At 41.2% G+C, this 20,167-nt stretch overlaps 1 protein-coding gene across 2 annotated transcripts in view; it reads right to left on the bottom strand.

Moving 5' to 3' along the window:
* lrfn2b (leucine rich repeat and fibronectin type III domain containing 2b) overlaps positions 1-20,167 on the bottom strand; it is a 38,315-nt gene that overhangs the window by 5,650 nt on the left and 12,498 nt on the right. Inside the window, exons 2-4 of one of the 2 annotated variants that reach the window (XM_029849984.1) lie at positions 13,299-13,376; positions 11,071-11,164; positions 196-1,592 (exon numbers count right to left, since the gene is read on the bottom strand). In XM_029849984.1, coding sequence (XP_029705844.1) covers positions 196-1,571 — 1,376 coding nt within the window. In that variant the 5' untranslated portion in view covers positions 1,572-1,592; positions 11,071-11,164; positions 13,299-13,376. The remainder of the gene's footprint in view (positions 1-195; positions 1,593-11,070; positions 11,165-13,298; positions 13,377-20,167) is intronic. The other variant, XM_003977319.3, reaches the window with a different exon arrangement.

The following is a 20,167-nucleotide window of genomic DNA, read 5'->3' as shown; positions in this document are numbered from 1 at the left end:
TCAGATTTGAATCACTGAAATTCCAGCCTATGTAGAGATAATTATGCTTACTGTAGGTGTTAAGGTAGGTTTCCTTTTCTCTCCTGCAGAAAAGCCTTAATATTTAAACGTACCTCACAATTGTCACTAGATTATCGAACAACAGGGTCTTTGCTAGTCTGTCAGAGATACTGCATCATTTTTGGGGGATTTTACCTGTAAATCAGAAACTCATCATCAGAGCAGTTGTACTGGAGCTGGTACATCTTCACCTTGGGAGACGATTTGCTCACCGTCCACTTGACGAGAGCTGAGATGGCTGTTACCTCAGAAACAGACACGGTCCTGTCTAGTTGGGTCTTAGGAGGTTCTTTGCTTATCTTAGTGGTCGCGGTAATATCCGAGAGACGCGACTTTGGCAGAACTGGCTGCCCAATGTCATTACTGAGATGAGGAAGTTGAACAATGGAAACCTCCACAGTGGCCGTGGACTCCCCAGCTACGTTAGCAGCGATGCAAGTGAAACTGCCGTAGTCCTTGGAAGTGGTGATAGTGATGCTAAGGGTGCCGTTGGTGTACACTTGGGTCCGGGAGGAGTTGCTCAGCAGCTGGTCATCAGGCGAGATCCAGTGAATGGTGGGCAAAGGGTCACCGGTTCCTTCACATCGCAAGCTAGCTGTCTGGCCTTCTAAGATGAGTATTCTATGAGTGTGCTGGGTAATGAGAGGTGGCTGACACACAAACTCCTCCTCCTTCAACTGCCAAAAATAACGACCTTTCAGAGCAGGGGGTGAGGCACAAGTCTCCAAGTCATCATCTCTTTCGAGCCGTCGCAGCCAGAGCATCTCGCAGTTGCAATGAATTGGGTTTCCGCCAATACTGAGAGACAGCTGTGGGGTGTACGGTGTGGTCAGAATTAGGGAATCCTGGGCGCGGGCAAAGATGGGGTCTGGGGGTAACTTTTGCAAGCGATTCGAAGTCAGGTCTATTCTAGTCAGCCTCTCCAAATCAGTGAAAGTTCCCTCCGGAATAAAGTCCAACAGATTGTGGTCGAGACTGAGTTGGTGGAGGTTAATCATCTGACGGACAGAATCCCAAGGGACAGAGATTAGGTTGTTGTACGAGAGATCTAGATCCTCGAGCGCAGGCGCCATGTCCTCAAAGGCCTTCTCATGAATGCGCCCCAGTTGATTGTTGTTAACTATGAAGTGCTGTAGGTTGATCAAACCTCGCAGGTCATCAGGACCGAGCTCCATCAAGCGGTTGTTATCCAAATGAAGCGAGCGCAGCGTTTCCAAGTCACCAAAGGAGAAGGGCTGAATATAACTGATTGTGTTCCTGGAGAGGGTCAGATCCACTAGGTCGGTCATATTGGCAAAGTCTTGCTGTGTGATACGGAGGATATAGTTTCCACCTAGTCGGAGCTCTACTGTGCTGCGCTCGATGTCTGGAGGCACAAATAAAAGGCCTTTGGAGGGACACAATGTCCCCAGAGACTCAGACAAATTCTGGCAGATACAGTACTTGGGACATGCATAGGTGGTCATCAGTGTAGATCCCAGGACCAGCAGGCAGCAGATGAGGTGGTCCATGGTCGCGTCATGCAAAAGGGCCTGCGTAAGAAATAAAAAAACAAATAAAGGTGTATGTCAATTTAAAAGAACAGACTCATTGTTAAGCACCAATAGAAGAAGCACAATTTACTGTCCCGACTGAGAGATGCACAGCCTGCATCGACCTATAGACAGGATGTGGGAGATGTAAATAACTGCAGCAACGCTCACAGATGGCTACACTCTCGCTCACATCAAAATGCTTCCACAAACTTGCCATAGTCAAATCGAATATTATTTCAAACAAATCTTACGGAAGAGAGCCGGGACCCCCTAAAGCAAGTGCTGGAGGCAAGAGTGGCAAAGAAAAACTGGGGAAAAAATGAATTTTATTTCACTTTTACAGCCTCCACTTTGTGGAGGAATATATATCACACTAATGAACTCTATTTGGAGTCATGTGATTTGCATTGTAACAATTTCCAATAATGCTGAATATTGCAGTCTATCTATTGTTTAAATTTTTTTTAATTACAACGTTCTTTCCGTAATACACTGCAATATGCTGTGTTACACATCCATTCATTGCCTATTGTTGCATCGCTATTGTTGCATCACTGTGTGCAGAACTAGGCGACGCAGCTTGGATTACACTTGTGATTCATGTGGTTTCTTAGAAGACTCACTGGAAAATGTAGCACGACCCAATGAGACGAGCTGTTGAGTAAATCATCTGGTCATGCATCCTGTGCAGGAAGGCTGGCGAGGAGGTCATTGAGTTAACAAAATAAAACGACATGTCGAGCATGACAGCCGTGCGACTGCAGGACGTGTCGTACATTGATCAGAATCCAGATAGCTCAAATCAGTGAAGGTCTTGATGGGAGGACTCATCACAGTTTATGACAGAGGAGACTGTGCTGACCCTTGGGGCCCTCAGCGAACATGGCTTTGCTCTTCCAGCGCTAGACTGATAGCAACCAGCTGCAGAGCAGTTTGACAGCAGACTTATCTGCAGGCCGAGCCATTAGCCATAAACAGAGCCAGACCTGGGAATATGGGCTCTCAGTCAATATTAAATCTCCTGGAGGTTTAACAGTTTTAGCTCCCACAACAGAGGTGTCGCCCAGAGGACAGTTTGGGAATATAACTTTAATTTAAATAAAATTACCATTTATATTCAAACACAAGTTTAGATTTTTTTTGTGTGTTTTAGGAAAATCCTGTATTCATGTTTGTTTTAAGGTGTTTTGTGTTTTCATTGCACCTGTTTTAAACACATACATTCCCACTACCTGTTCTACTATTCTACAGGTGAAAGTCACAATATGTGGGGAAATGACCTGCTTGGCGGAGGTCTGCACTTGCCGTTTGACAATGTTGAAAAATCTGAAATGGAAGCTTATCATTTCATCTTTAGGCTACAGGAGCCATGCTGACTAAAGCCGACAAATAAAAATCCCAGACAATTTCCATATTGTGCCGGCAAAAGTGTGATGCATGAACTGATTATGTCTGGCATCTACGCAATTCCCTTATCTAAAAACGCGACACGTACACATGCATGAGCGCTGATGTTTACCCAGACATAAGCATTTTACTTTGCAGTGTCGCTTTCTGCTACACTGCCCATTTGGAGTTCTCCTGCACGGGTGTGTGCACTGTTTTTCTCCTTGTTACACTGATCTCATTTATCAAAAGTGACAGAGAGGTATTTTCATAAGAGCCATGAGGGCTAAGATTAGCTTATTCAGCAAAAGAAAGAAAGAAAGAAAGAAAGAAAGAAAGAAAGAAAGAAAGAAAGAAAGAAAGAAAGAAAGAAAGAAAGAAAGAAAGAAGTTGCATAGCGGGCTTTGGACCTGCTCTGCTGCCTTGTTCAGAAGGATAATGATTCCAGTAGATGTGGAAGTGACGATCTTGAATCAGCTTCTCTATTGTCTGGCTAATTAACCTTCTTGCTTGCTGTGAATAGGCTCTTGGATTCCTCTGTGGTGTGACAGCAGTTCTGGGCCGGTGCTAGAGCAGCAATAAACTGATCCCATTTACAAAAAAAATGATAGGAGGATTTATCAGACGAGCGACTTGACACTTTATATTACATCTGCAATTTCTTGCTGTCTTCAGCCTCCTCTCAAACAGAATATGTCTTGTCCTGGTGACAAAAAGCCACCGTTATAACACACAGTTTCTGCTGCGGGTATTGTGTCCCATATTTATGATACTGCTATCATAGCAGCATATCTAGCATGGAAAGGTGGTGCAAAAACATTACAGAACATATTTAAATATGAATGCATTTAAAATACACAAATGTAAATGTATGAATTTATTTCCATGCAGATAGGACAAGTAATTATGAAGACAGGCAGTGTGGTGTTGTGTTGAAAGACGAAGGAAGAGTCTGTGCTCATATATGGAGCATTTTAAGATGCTGCTCTGCCCTATAGATAATAATACTTTGAATCACTGACCTTCGTGGTCATGTCTCACTGGGGACGATGCTGCCAGAGATGAGAGATAACAAGCCTGAACAGAAGAGTCTCACCAAATGCCAGATTAACCGAGTATAGGCCCAAACACCCCAGCAACCACTCATTCAACAACACAACAGCAAATACATGAACTGCACAGACCCTGAAATAAGAATGATGGTGGTAGTAGTGGTACGGTGCAGATAGCAATAACGTTAGTCTTAGAGACTACTGCTGCCGGTGCTAGTTTTTGGAATGAGAGGAATATTTTCTGGTAGTTTCTTTTATTTCGGGGCTTATGTGTTATGTGTCACTTATTGTAACCCCATATGTGAATATGTTACTATATCTCTGAGGACCACTGGGTTAACATGATGAGTCTCTAAAAAAAAAGGTTAAGACCAAATTCAACTGACTGTGTAGTCAAAAATATGTTGAATAAGAGGTGGGAGAAGGTTTTGGGTCGACCAACTGTACACATAAAAGTGCAGACGCCCGCAGGGGATGCAAGGATGTGAGGCGCGTGTGTCCTGGGAGTTGAGATGAAAATGGGATGAAAATGCAGCCTTGTACAACACGACACTGGTGAAAGTAAAACAGGTTGACTGTTGAATTAGCAATGCAGTTTAAATTTCCAAGTGAGCTGTTGTCCTTGAGCAGCAGGCCTGGCTGGCATATTAATCATTAACAGTAACTATGGATAAAACCACAGGCTGAATGTCAAAACGGTAAAGGTTTAATGAGGCGCAAAGAAATTCAAGACTGGTGCCATCTCAATGACATACAAGAAATAATTATTACTATACAGAACAAACAGAGGAGAGTGCTCCAGTTTTCTAAGCACACCAGTGAAAGTGAAGCCTCAAGTTTTCTCTCCGTGATGTTTCGTGCGCTGCAGCGCTGTCAGATCAGACCTGGTTTCTCCTGAGTTTTGCGAGTCATAAAACCCATACATTATGCATACAGCTCAAACATCTCTGCTCCTGGACTCTCATAGAACATTCATGTGATGAGCCCAGGAGAGCACAGAAAGCTGTGTTGGTGCAATTATCTCCCAAAGACACAGCTACAGTTACCCCATTTGCCTGCTGGCATCAACTATCTCCATTATCTGCTGAGCTGTTCCACTGTCAGCACAGCCCAGCAATATGAGTTTACAATCAAAGCAAGGTGTCACTGCAGTTTTATTACAACCCCTTTCTGGCTCATAGCAATAAAAATGAGCAAGAATCTTGATATGCTTATATTTCCCACTGTAGGTTATTGAAATATTAATGAAACAAACATGGCATGAGCTCTTTGAACACTGTGACATGACAGGGAAAGAAAATTGAAGGGACACAGAACTTAGAATCATAACCAAAGTTAGATTTAATTTGATCAGCATTTGAATAGCTTTTCTTTTGGCCAGCCTCGTCAGAGGGTCAATGGCCCTCAAGCTCTCCTGCTCTAACAAAAAGGGTTATTTGTTTATTTCAAAGACATAAAGGGCCCTTAAGATATCTCCTCAGCTAATTACAGACCAGTGAGGCATCTTCAGTGTTGTCTGTCAAATCCATCCTGGCTCAGAAGTTGTCAAGTATTGAAACTTGATGAGATCATCATTCATTAGATAGCTGATACAGCAGCTCTCTGGAGTCACCGTGACAACACACATTGACTACTGCTGAATTAAGGGCCACATATAGGTTACTAATTGTAACCAATGAGATTATGCTGGTGAGATTTTTAACTTCACTTCAACCTTTTTACACTGATGTGATTTTAATATTTCATAAAAAGCCCTGACTTTAAAAAGTAAGAGGTCATTGTGTGAAGCTGAAGGTGGTGCCTGATCTCATTTTAGTCATACTCGCCTTTGTATACGCCTGGGTGGCATGATCACATCTATTGTCATCTTTCTCAGCATGTGTGAGCAACACCATCGTCTTTATGGACCCCTGCTCCAAAGCTATGGAAATCCAGGCCTTCTGCCTCTGCTCTTCCACCTGCACACGCTCAACTGAAAGGCTGAGACAACCTGAAAGATCTCCGTGGTGGGCGCCTCCATCAATACAAGCACAAATTGCACTTAATTGTGGATAATTGCTAAAAGAGTCATAGATTTTTCATTGTACGACCCTGCAGCAAAGCAGCATGAGCGGCTGTGCGGTGTGACAACTGGGATGGGGGGAGTGTGTGTGTGGAGGGGGATGGGTGGGATTGAGGAAGGGGTGCAGGTTAGTGAAACACCTGGAGACCTGGAGAAAACCAACATATGTGAAGCAGACTGCCGCTGCTTGACAGGACCAGAAATCTGTCGCCTAGTACGTGTGCACAGCTCAGTAGATTCTGGAGCCACAGACAGTAATTACCACAGCATGTGCTCACCGTTTATGCATTACCAAGTTTCAGCTGCGTAAAGCATTTAATCGCTATTTTCCCACCATTTTCTCAGGACACATCAGTTTGTTATTTTATAGCTGAATAAAATAATTATTTTTTGTTCAATTAAATGAAATGACACAATAACATTTTAATAAAAATCCATAAATGGGGGAAATAAGCACACTTAACTACAATCTCATATGTCTAGATGTTGATGAAGGTGTTGCATGTGTTCATGAAAATAGGCAACATTTTGATAAACAAAAGTTTCCATATTTTAAGTGTTAAGTGTTTTAACTTCAGCCAGCTCTGCTGACATCTTAAATTGAGTTTATCTTAGACAGTTTAGGATATCTAGGAAACCTCTTACCACTGCTGGTATCATAGTCTCTGCTATCATAAAATGATCTGAACCGATCTGTGATGAGCTGGCTTTTATTTCAGGGGAAATAGAAACACATTCATGGATCCTTCCATAAATGAATACAATATGTCATTAGATCTCTGCAGTCAACACAGCTGCAGTCTGATTGAATGGAATGATCAGGGTGTGTGTGTGTGTGTACATTTTATCATATGTTTGTTTAATGGTTTGTTTTATAATTGCCAATTTATCACACAAATGCATCTGTTCAAATGAGTTGACAATAAACAACAAATTAAACAATTAGTGTGTTTAAAATCCTATATAATGATCATGATGGGATTGTGTAACAGGTGGGTAACCATAGATATCTACGTTAGGATGACAATTAAGTATGACTAAGTCAGTATGAGAATTTCAGTCACACCTTTTCTTGCTGCCTGGCTAAAACACCATCATTTTAAATACTTTCACTTAAAATGCAAAGGGATTTTTTTCCCCCCTTAGCAGTGTGTTTTTAACATTAGTTGGCCCAACTGCCTCTTTGAGTTAAATTCGTGTCCCAGATGAATTTATTTTGAACCCAGGCTATGGAAAAATTCAAATTAGGTGCTCATTTATTCATTTAATCCATTTATCTTTCGCTGGTATCCAGAAGTGATGTTACCAAGTCAGGTAAAAGGATGCAGAGTTTAGATATAGCTACAGTAATGGTGTGATCACATCACTTTTTATACTTCATAGGAAGAGAAGAATCCAGAGCTGTATTATACTGATAATGGTTGCCTTTAGAACAAACATTCATATCTTTAAATCTTCTCTAAAACATCCTGAAGGTATTATGTGCAACAGCATTTTGGACCAGGGGGAATCATGAAAACAGAAACAAATTACCTTCAATGTTCAGAGCAGAACAGTGATCAAGCTGCAAGTTAATGAAAGCGCGAATTGCCCTGTCAGGATCTCCATGGGTAAGAAAACTCTTAACGCGACCTTCTAAACTGAGCAGGAAGAAAGCTTCCACGATGCACTCATTCTGCTTTTGAAATTCCACAGTCGCGCCCCAGCAAATCACTCATAGCGGGCTTCAAAGAGGACAGAACAATTACACATGATGCTCCACGTATATGTCAGAGGAGCCCAATATGACACGCTCAGTTTGAGCCTGCCAAACCCACACGTCTGAATTTCTTTCGTTAGACACAAAGACAGAGTGGTCGTGCATTCAGGTCAATGGCTGTAAATTGCAGATAGATTTGCAGATCACCTGTAGAACAATGGTGATAGAGTTTGCACTTAGCAATGAATCACTGGAGAATGGAGAAGCAAAAAGGAAAAGAAAAGAGCCCAAGAAGAACCTTCAGATGATCCATATTTGAAAGTGGATTTCTATAAATTGACCAATCATAAGAGGGTGTTCAGACATGGGTCAAACCATTGCAGGTTGATGCCTGGATACCAACAGACGGGTCTGGTTCAAACTGCTGAAGGCCCCTCTCAGAATATCATTAAAAACATTCAGCAGAGTAGGAATCATTTCTCCTCATAATTGCCCATTAAAGCATACAAACATTATTTTACAGATTATGATGATAATTTGCAGTCACATTGATTAATTCCCATGTTTTTCCTGCAGAATGGGCTATTTATTCATGAAAGGCTGCTATTATCCATCTGCAGCAGCAAACTAATAACATGCAACTGAAAGTTAATCCTGAACAACAGCAGGTCACCAATTTTTCACTCAAAAACTCATTTGAAGCTTATTCAAAAGAAAATGTAAATAAGACATGTTAGCAAGTGCTAATGCTGACAATTTCAAATGAGTTAATTAACATGTGGGACAAGTCTATGGATGGGTTTATTTAAAGGGAGCGAGTGTGAGGAATCCAGAACACAGTGAGAACACCAGCTGAAGAGGCAAAGTGGAGGAAATGTTCCCTGAAAGAAGCAAATTAGTGGGAGCCAAGGACAATGTGGGAGTCTGCAGGATGATTCAGCAGGGCGGGTTGGAGCTAAGACTATTAGACACACTCCACAGTTTTACTGTAGGATGTTGAGCTAATATGTTTTTGAATTTGCATTAAGTCAGACATTCAGCTCTAAGTTAGTTGCTTGGTAAGTGAGTAAGTAGGTGAGTTACTCATCTGACACACTGACTTTATATATGATTTTATCATGAATAAAGGCTGTGCTATGCTGATCATTTAAATGCTGTGTTATGACAAATTTAGGATTCAGTTTTCCATGTTATTGGACAATTAAAGACACCGATATATAACGATACTAGACAATGCAGTTACAGTTGCTCTCATTTCCAGTAGAGAAGTCAAAAGTTAAAATAAAGAGGCTGAGAGCTACAATGTTTAAAATCTTGGATAGTATTTAACTCCAACAACAACAACAAAAAAAAAACAGCCCATATGTACAAACAAAGCAAGTGAACCATTAGTTCTTTAGAACCCAGCATGCAGTCTTGCCATCTGGGTGTATGGGGTGGACAGATTCACGGGGCCACCTGCTAGTAGAATGTTATTTTTTTATCCATTAAATGAATGGATTTGTTGTGCTGTTGTCTCAGCACATTTTATCTCTGTTGGACTGCCTGTCTGTCACTTTCTGGCCTGAGTGCTTCTTCACGACTACGATAATTATTTCCTTGTCACAGACTATTGTGTTGCCTGGGGTGCTCTGGATTTTGGATTGTTTTTATTGAGTGATCCACATGCTGTCTCAGATTTAGGCCTAAAAATTGGGGCTGTTTATGTTAAAACCAGAGTGTGAGAACCATGTGGAAGACTTTCTAAAGTAAAAATATGGTGAACTATATACATTTGTAAAGATAACATAATTGATTTAAATATCTATTATAGTATTCACATCAAGATCTGCAAGGTGTGACAGCGTAATATGTGCAAGAGATGAAATAACACTGCCTGGTAGTAAAAATCCCTTGTCAAAGTAGTCCTCTATAAAAGAAAGGAAAAATTTCCCAAAAACGCCCCCAAGTCTGTACATTTTTCATGGAATTCATTAAAAAGAAATTCATTCAAACCTTAAGTGAAATAATTTAAGTGTCCTCTAAGTGAGCAGTCAGCTGGATGCATCTAAAACAGGGACCTGAATCCCTTCTCATTAAACTTGAGATTCATTCCTAAAACAATCAAAGGCCAGAAGATGCTGAACTGGGCGAACGGCAAACATTAAGCTGATCATTTACCGATTTCCCCCCTCGTTCTTTCACTGAGAACCGCAGATGAATTGAGGATGCTGATCTGACCAGACTTGTCCAAGCATTAGCACAACGTCACATTCCCTAAAGCAGGAACTTGTGCATGACCGGAAGGTGGTGTTCAAATTAGCACATTAAAAACTCATCCAATTTTACAGCCAATTCTGGAATTTGTTTGCCGGCCTCTTGGAGACGAGCTCAGCGACGTGGAAGCTCGTGATCCTGCCTGCAGGCAGGAACCAAACATCACTTCTTGCAGAAGCTTTCCTACAGCCGCAGATGAGGTCAGAATCCTAGGGGACGTGTATGACACCCTCCAATTAGGTGACCTACCGGGTGGCTGAGTGGGCTCTCTCCATGTGAGAGGGTGTACCAGCTATAGGGAAGCAGGTTATCATGTACGTCATCGCTACTCTTACCATTATTACCGAGACAAACCAGCTGCACTCAACATCTCATTTCAGCTCACTTCAAAAAATTTGTTTATATTTACAGTATATTTATTGGTCAAAGTCTGGATTGTTTGGTGAGTATACGCATTTACTCAACCCATTAACATTTGTTGGAGGTGTGAAACATTTGCAGCAGGTCAGACCAAAGCTTGATTTTAATATATGAGAAATTATGGTGCACTTAAAGAACTGAATGATTTTACTGAACTAATACGGATGGATGCGAATTCTCCTCAAAGCTGAAGTCAAAATATCTAAGCTGCTATCTTGTACTGGTGATACTTAGAGCCAGAGAATAAATGATGAGTCAGCATCAGAACTGCGCCTATGCTCACATCCTAAAGCCACCATTAATACCAAACTCTGAGAGATACATTGATGGGATCAATCTAAAATGACAGAACCTGCTTTTGGAAAACAGTTTTTAGGACAATGACGACATTTTTCTTCATTTAGCGGACGCGTCAGGTTTCAGTTATGGGTACTACTCTGGAATCTGTATTTGCCTTTGGATAAAAAGCCAGATCAGTGCATCTCTGCCAGAAGAACAGAAGGCTCCTTTCCCAGAGATGGCTCTCCATGCCTTGTCATGCTTTGTTATACTGCTCTCGGACACAGGCAGCCAGAGTGTTGTCTGTGTCTTTTTCCCTACCTGCAGTGAGCTGTTTCTCTGCCATAGGTTCAGTCACAAGCTCAGAGCACTAATTCCACCCTCTGCATCTTCCGCGCCCACAGCGAGAGGTGACCTATAACATGAGGACATATTCAGATGAAAAATTGTACCCACATGCATCGATTAAACGTTTCAAACCTTTTCACGTCACATTCGTATGCTCGTTTCTGAAGCAACTGTTGAATAACTGAATGTATAATGTGATGAGAACATTACACAGATGCCTTCAGCCGACAGGTGCTCACCACCAGAGAAACTGTTGTGCTGATCCTATTTTTAGCATTGGAATTCTATATAAAACTTCAAGGACTGAGGTCTGATTTTAGAATTGGGGAGAGGGATTTTTTGAGCTTCTATTTTATCAGCTCTAGAGTCAAAGAAGGCTTTACTTAGACATGCTTCCCCCATGTGGTTCCGATTAGCCACTGTGTTGTCTGATGATGAAAAGCATTTCTGGGCAACACAGAAGTTCCACAGCCAGCACTGCAGCTCTGCAAAAGCGGAGCTTGATCTTCCACTCAAGTATGCAAGTAACTTGAGTAATTTGATTTACGGGCTAAAGGCTCTAGGCTTGTAGATAGTCTCTAACTAAATCTTGATGAGGATTTTTACCAGCACATTGGTGCTCTTCTTCATACTATCACATGAACTGTCTTGTTAAAGCCCAGAGAATATAATAGATGTATAATACACCATTTATAAATCAGAATTCATTGCCTAGATTCTAAGGTAACACTTCATCTATAACTCCAGGAATGTCTCTGGCTAATGTCGCTGGGAATTAATGCGAATTGATCCAAGCAAAATTCATCTTATCATTTATTCAGTCCATCTATGCTAGGTGGTCTGAAGTGTCACTTACCATTTTGACCACTTGTTACTTGATAAATTAAGCATGAGGTGTCATTTCAAAACGGAATCATTTTTGCTTTTTGTGGAATTACATACAAAAATGGGTTCCTCCGACAATAACAGAATGCCTGCACAGATGGACTTTAGGTGGTGGAGCAGCTGTCTTGGTATTTGTGATCCAATTCCATGGAGTGCCCATATCAGAGTCTGTTTAAATAACCAGTGTGTGAGTTTACATAGAATATCTCTTAATATGTTCGTGCTACAAAATACGAGGTGCTTTCAATGTCTTGTCATGGCTAGAAGACACAGTTTCTAAGGACAGTGTACAACAAGATACCAGCAAGAATTAACTGCACACGTGCACCTTTATTAACAAGCCTTTTTCAGACACAGCCAAGCTTCTCTCCTGTGCTGCAGATAAACCGTATCTCAAAGCAGCAAAAACTGGGAACAATAATCCTTCTGTACCTGATCTGCAGGTATCCATGTAATCCATATTTACACAGGGGCTATTTATTTTGTGTTTTTTTAGATTTATGCGCATAATTTGTTGCAGTGTATTGCATAGTGAGCAATAAAACTCATGCCGTGCAATAGATCCTGTGCTCTACTGTGGCTCTGTGGAATTAAATTTAATGTTTTAATGAAGATCAATATTGAGATTTTTGTGTTTCAGGTGCTCAGTCTCCCTCAAAAAGGTTCAGAATCATGCTTTAATGATCCCTGGGGATAAATTAGGTTTGTTAATGCTGCTCCACTAAGGCAAGAAAAAAAAGAGACACCTACACATCAAAATACATAGAAAAATACACACATAAAAGAGTTAGTAGGACATAATAATAAAAAAGAGTGATGCAGAGAAGAGAAGTCTCCAGGGAAACGGTCACAGCTGTCAACTGTGTTGTGGGAAAAGCGAGAGCAGCTCAGGTCAGGATGTACAGATCTGCGTAGAGTCTTTGACACCCCCCCCTCCTGCTATGATGACCAGCATGTTTCAGAATGAACCTCAGATTGCTGATATTCAAATTTAGCTTTTTCAGACATGAGTGTTTCTGCATCCAGGACTGATTCATCAACATTATTTTTCTAACCTTGAAATGAATTAGGACTGACCTCCCTTAATCTCACATCCAGGTCAGGATTCTTTTTCAAATAAATGCTGCTATGAGAGATTAAATGGGGCCTGTTCCCAAACAACCAATGCCTATTTATGTTGGCCTAACCCAGGTGCCTTTGGGCAAGAGATAGGATAAACCCTGGACAAGTCACCAGCTCATTGCTGGGTTAATATAAAGGAGAGAAGAGAGAATCCATGTGGAGTGCTATTTATAAATGTATCCTTAATAACTCACCGTTTTTATTATATGGAAGATGAACTGTTGGATGAGGTCACGACTCCATCATCACAGCAGCGTCTGGAGCCCCTCCTCCTGTGGGGAGACACAATATTCAAGTCAGGCAATATCTGCACACCTTATATTAATTCTAGCAAAACACTTGTGGGGAACTTCAATGAGATGCGGATCTTTGAGCAAATCTCTTAGTTGGACGGCACCTGAGAGCCCAGCAGAGACAGACCGCTTCAAACCTTTAGTTTAACAGGCAGAGAGCATGGCTGGGTTCAGTCTGCTCTTTCTCCGTACAATATCAAAACCCTTTAGGGTTTGCAGTAGCACTGCCTGTGGCTTTTAATATCCAACTGCAACAAACAGCGTTACCAAAAGTACCAAAAAAGTGCCCAAACCACACAAATATATATAATACCTAAATTATCTGAGTACAAATTAGTGGCAATTTGAATGAAATTTGATGACATCACCATCTAACTCCATCCGTTGGCTGACTCCATGATAGAAACTGCATCTGTGCAACACAGTTGTGTAACAAGTGTAGCCCAGCAACGGAACAATTATTCCTCCATCTATACTCTCAGCAAGCATTTGGTCACAGTGCAGTGATCCTCCTCATTAAGCCCTCCAACATACTTATTTTCCAATGGTTTAATCCCAACACGGATTATGAGTTCTGATATTCGGTCTGTTACAGAGAGTGAAGGACTAATTCTTGTTCTGAGCATGACCCTGTTTATCCGGCACTTGCAATAAGACTAACTCAGGACAGTGTGGTGAACTGGTACGAGATTGAAGGTCAGATTTCCATTGAAAACCTTTTAATACTGACAGTCTTGTAAATTTCAATAAGAGCTATAAGTAATTTAAGAGCAGATTTATCCTTAATCCGCCTTTAGATTTCTTTCTCTAGTTTCATATTAATTTATTTGTTTTTAAAGCTCTCATTCTACAATCCCACATTCAGTCACACATATATATATCACAAACTGGTCTATATGTCTAATTTTCAATTAGTTTTATTTCACACCATTGAAACATAATCTAAGTTGTTCCATTTGTGACAAAAACATGTTATTTGAAGGCAACGAGAGCAAAAAAACAAGCAAACAAACAAACAAATAAATAAATGTCTTTGCCTTATGTCTTTTATTCAAGACCATACCTATTTACCTTAAGTGAAATAAAGATAGTTTAATTAGATTACCTTCCTTTAGTGCAGTCAAACCTGGAAGAGTGGTTCAGTAAACACAACTGCTCTAAAAAAAAGAACCCTGTAGGAGGCCAACAAAGGTTTTTCTGAGATCTTTTGGTTTGGTCTTACTCATTATACTGTAGTGGATCTACCAAATGTATCTTTACACTGGACTGTTTGAAATGTTTAGTTGCATGAATGCCCAAAATGTTGGGGGCTGATCTCCATTTTACACATCAGTAATTCTATAAAATAGCCGGGGCAGAGCGCACTAATTGGCCTTCAGTGAGATCTTGTCAGCAATTATTTCTACATTACAAATGGTAAATAATGTAAGTATTGGTGACGCGCTGACGTGTTTCTTGCCATATATCTGTCCTTGTTGTGCCCGTTGCGACTTTACACACATTAACACATGTGTCAGAGTTCCAGCTGAGTTCAGATGCTAAAGTACATCAATCTCTGCGGAGAACGTCTCGTTAATTGATTTCGAGTGTTGAGCCATTGAACTAATATTGGCTTTTGTTTCCCTTGCTAATTCTTCTTGATGAAAGTGGAAATTACCACCAAGGAAAACCTTGAGTTTCAGAGGTAATAAATTGGAGTCACCTTTCATTGCCTCATTAAAACAAACAGCGACCACACTACTGCAGGCTTGTTGTCTTCATTTTCTTAATGTTCCCAGAGCTGGGAAACGCTCCAGAACAGGATGGATGGATGGATGGATGGATGGATGGATGGATGGATGGATGGATGGATGGATGGATGGATGGATGGATGGATGGATGGATGGATGGATGGATGGATGGATGGATGGATGGATGGATGGATGGATGGATGGGGCAGATATTTTTTAAATGTTGATATTACAGAACCAAGATGAAGTTTCTTTTAATTGTATGAACAGGACAATGTGCAGAGCTTCTATACAAGAATCCCAAAAATGGACCAGTTGATCTCAGTGGTCTCTGGCAGGGGTCAGCACCCTTTCCTGAACGGGTCAGTAAGACAGTTTCTTGGTATCAAAAGTGCCTTCATCAACAATAAGATAAGCATTACATTAAGTGACACATCTTTGGGAAAAACTTTACAATGGAACTGGTATTTCATTTATATTTTAATGGTTTTATGTCTACTATTCACGACAACAGCTCACAAATTATGTATGTAGGCTGCATGTGTGCATGCAGAACAGTCACAAAAAAAACTGATCTCCGGCTCAATTAGTTTAACGTGTTCTTGGAAGGAATTGTTAAAAGTAGACAATAGAGTGTATGAGACATTCTATTGACACCCTATAGATTTCAATTATTTAGATCATTTCAAGCTAACCTGAAGCTGAAGTCAGGCATCCGCTAATTCTAATGTAACAGTAGAATGTGTAAATACACCCTCTTATTCTCTCATTTATAGATTTACTAGATCTAAATACTAAAAGAAAGGCTTTTACAACTGACACAGAAGAGGGAAATATTCATACAACTTTTTATTTATATTCTATTGGTGAAAGGAAGTTATTTTATACCAATCTCTTTAATTTTCATGATTAAAATGTGGATGAATAAGTAAAATACTAAAACAATCCCTGCCTGTGTCTGGGAGAGTCTAAGGGGGTGAAAAGAATAATGCATACTGTAGCTTCTGTCATAAATAGAACTGGCACATTAGAGGTGAGAGCAGTGGGCAATTAACTGTGTCTCTTTTTCCACACTCACTCCTCTGTCTCCCATCTTCCCTCCTTGGCACAAAAAGCAGGATCCCGGTGACACTGGATAATAATTGCAGCGCACAATAGATAAACAATTGATCTTCACTGTTTGAATCCCATTCTATTAGTCTGCAGTGCAGAGAGAAGGTGGAAAAATACCCTAATGATTATTAAAAGCCTCTACTCATTGTCTCTCATGCATACACTCAACATCCCATGACATGTGAGACGGGGAGAAAAAAAGGTTTTTGATGCTTGCAGAGAGTTTAAATAATGGATTGGTGACTGGTGGGTTCCGGGAGGCTGAAACACAGGCACTAATCTAGGCCCATCCTCCTCCCTTTGTCTCGGAAAGCTGTCATATGATCAGAGAAACTGCACAGCGGAGCAGATAGGGATAAACAACAACAACACAAAGCAGCTCAATGAGTTCGACAGGGCTTGCAGCTGTCAGCCTAAAGAGCATTTTTCACATCACTGTCATGTATAAAGCTTCTGCTCTGCTCTGCTCTCAGAATTAAAACGACACTTTAAATATTCAAAAAGGCAAATTTGTGTGTTTGCTGCAGAGCAGGTATAAAAAGCAGGCTCGCACCCAAGCTTCAGTCAGCCCGAGTCCACAACACCATCACATCCTGAAGCACTACGTGCACAGGTTGGCTGTGGGTGGACCGGTGCGGCCTCGTCCCACTGCCTCACCAGTTATAACATGGTTGCCTGGGCAAGTTCCGGGGATTCCTTTATCACACACACACACACACACACACACACACACACACACACACACACACACACACACACACACACACACACACACTTCTGCTAGGGCAGTCACACACCTAAAGCTGTCCTCACTGAGTCGTCAGGGGCTTGCAGCAGCTTGGTCCAGGCCCAAAACTTCAAATGAAATTTGGTTTCATTGTGTTTAAAATGATCCTCTTATACGCATAAGCCCAAAAAATCCAACATCTTGTGTAGAGTTATCCAATCACAGTTTATATCGGCTACTCTTCCAGCGTTGAAGATTACTACCAAAGTGCTGAAGAACCAAAGAACTTACCGCTAAGTTGCAAAGAAGCTGATGCAGCATGTTCAGTTGATCCCACAAAAAAGTCACATTCATTCATTCATGTCACTCGCATGAAAAGATCAGAATAATTCATTCAAACCCTTAAACTGCTGTTTCCCCAATTTTTAAAAAAATAATTAATTTATCTTACTTTATTTCCCTCCCTCTTTTATGCAATGACCCTTAAATGACATGTTAAAGATATTATTTTCTGTTGATGTGTGCCGTGACTGACTTAAAAATTCGTGATGTGACCAGCTTCAACTCCTCCAGCCTCTGGATATTATTGTGTAGTGCTGGAAAAGCTATTGCGTTGCCTCTATAAATGTGCCTTCTAGTGGGAAACAAAGAAACAATGTAATCCATGTGACAGCCTGCTGACGGTGCCACCCACAGTCATTCAGGTGGGCTGACACTGCTGCCACGGAAACAACCGCCCCAACAGGCCCGTCCGAATCAAAGCTAGCACACACGAAAATGAAAATGGAAATGTGGACATTTTTTACTACTCCTTTTACTGAGGTATTAATTGAAATGAATGCTTTGCATGTGAAGAGATTATTAATTTAAACACACGATTCATGGCTGATTGGCTGACTTCCTAAAATGAAGATTTGCAGTGTTTGAGGTTGGATTGGAGCTTCTTCTTCAGCACACCCCACCCACACCCACACCCACACCGACACCCACACCCACCCATACACACACACACACACACACACACACACACACACACACACACACACACACACACACACACACACCAATAAATATTTTAATTTAATTTAACTAAGACAATAGAACAATTTGGAGCTTGCAGCTCTGCTAGTAAAAAAGCAGCATATAGCAATGTATAGGAACTAGCAATACAAGCCAGCATCACTCATTAGGTTCTCTAACTATTACTGTTCCAATTTATGAAGCACTGAGCTGCACATTCACATTGACCAACAGCTTCTCTGTAGCAAAAAGTCCAAACAGCTCTAAGCTCTAATATGCAAACTAGTCGCCTAGAGCATCCAAACAAAGAAGTGCCACATCAATTATAGCATGCAATAATTTGTGAGTTTTGACAGCTTGTTACTGCAATATTTCAGAGCAGAGAAAAGAATATCAGTGAAAACTGATCGTGTTGTTGCACTAAAACATCCCAGAGTTGATTCAGAAGCATGCACAGACGGCATAAGAGGTTGAAGTGCAGGCAACAACAATTTAAGTGCAGGCTAAATGAATACAAGCACACTAATTTGGAATGATGGAAAGAGCTAACTGGCTCCAAAGATGCCAATTTCAGGGAAAAGCAAACATTATATTTGAAATATCTGGCTCTTGAATAAAGACAAATAAATAGCCACTCAGACAGGAAGAGGAGAAAAAAACAATTTTGTGCAACAGGGACACTGTCCTATCCTGTCTGAATCGGTGTGGTTCAACTGGGAGCATGTGACTTTAAGCTGAAACGCGCGTAAAATTCTCTTCCCTCACAGATGGGTAGAGCACAAGCCCAAGGAGAATGAAGCACAGACCCATCCACAATACTCACTCATCCAATACCCAATACAGACTCATCCAAAATAAACCAGTGTGAAGCAGTCGCAACCACATCCTTCGGTGGCCTGAACCTTCCCAATACCAACGTCTGAGTTTAAAAGCAGCTCAGCATTGCAACATCTTTAGTGGTCAGAAGGACACTAATACACTAAAACACAGTCCACTATGCTAAAAGTCTGCCCATGTTGTGTTTAGCATATGGAGGTAAATATAGAAAAATATGCATTACAGGACGCACCACTGTGCTGTTACTCAGAAACTGAATTTCAAAGGGGTTCTGTTAGCTTCTATTGACATGCGAAGGGGGGTTGCTTGTTTCTGAAAATTTCTCAAACAAGCGAGCATTATTTAATTGCAGAATTTACTTTTTATGTTGTTCCCTATGAAATCATCCGCCCCTCCATTGCTCCATCAACATTTCTAGGAACCATAATCATCAGGAATTTGTTGCCTTTCTAATCTGCTTGGTCTCTTTTTCCAACGCACCTCAACGTTCTGGGAAATCTATTTCAAGCACACTGTTAAGATCTTTCATCAAAGGTTTCCTGAACTTTTCACAAATTCATTTTGGCACATGTCCTACATTTAGCGCTGGCAGCTTGTCGGCTATTCTGCCAAAATTGTTTTGAGTTGCTGACCTGAAATTCAACTGAAATGCTTCCTTAGCAAATGTGCAGAAAAGAAGCTGGACCTCATCCTCTGTCCACATCTCATCGCTTCTCTTCTTTTCTCCAGTGTCAAAACAACCTACACACAAATGATGTGAAGCTTGTAGAAATGGGCTGTAAGTCTCCTCCCCAATCAATCAATCAATCAATCAATCAACCAATCAATCAATCAATCTTTATTTATATACTGTACAATCAAAATAGTTTCTAGGCGCTTTCCAGAATCCCAGGGCCTAACCCCAGACAAGCAACGGTGGCAAGAAAAAACTCCCCTTTAACAGGAAGAAACCTTGAGCAGGACCAGGCTCATGTAGGGGGACCCTCCTGCTGATGGCTGGCTGGGTAGAGAGAGAGAAGAAGGGGGAGGACAGGTAGATGAGAGAATAGGCCACAAGCTGTCAGTATAAGAGTTCAGCAGGGGGTGGAGAGGAGAGGAGAGGAGAGGAGAGGAGAGGAGAGGAGAGGAGAGGAGAGGAGAGGAGAGGAGAGGAGAGGAGAGGAGAGGAGAGGAGAGGAGGATCAGTGTTTTTCATTTAAGGAAGGTTGTTTTTTTTCAAGGGGAATATTGGTGGAAATGTACCACAGTACAGCCAAGAGAAATAATTAATGGAAAAGAGGCTCAAGTGTGGGTGACACTGAGTGTTTGAAGAGATGCCAGCATTTCCTGAGTCGACCACCAGG

The sequence above is a fragment of the Takifugu rubripes genome, chromosome 16, assembly GCF_901000725.2.
Source record: "Takifugu rubripes chromosome 16, fTakRub1.2, whole genome shotgun sequence".
NCBI classification, from domain to species: Eukaryota; Metazoa; Chordata; class Actinopteri; order Tetraodontiformes; family Tetraodontidae; genus Takifugu; species Takifugu rubripes.
This window is presented reverse-complemented; position numbering and strand designations above follow the sequence as displayed.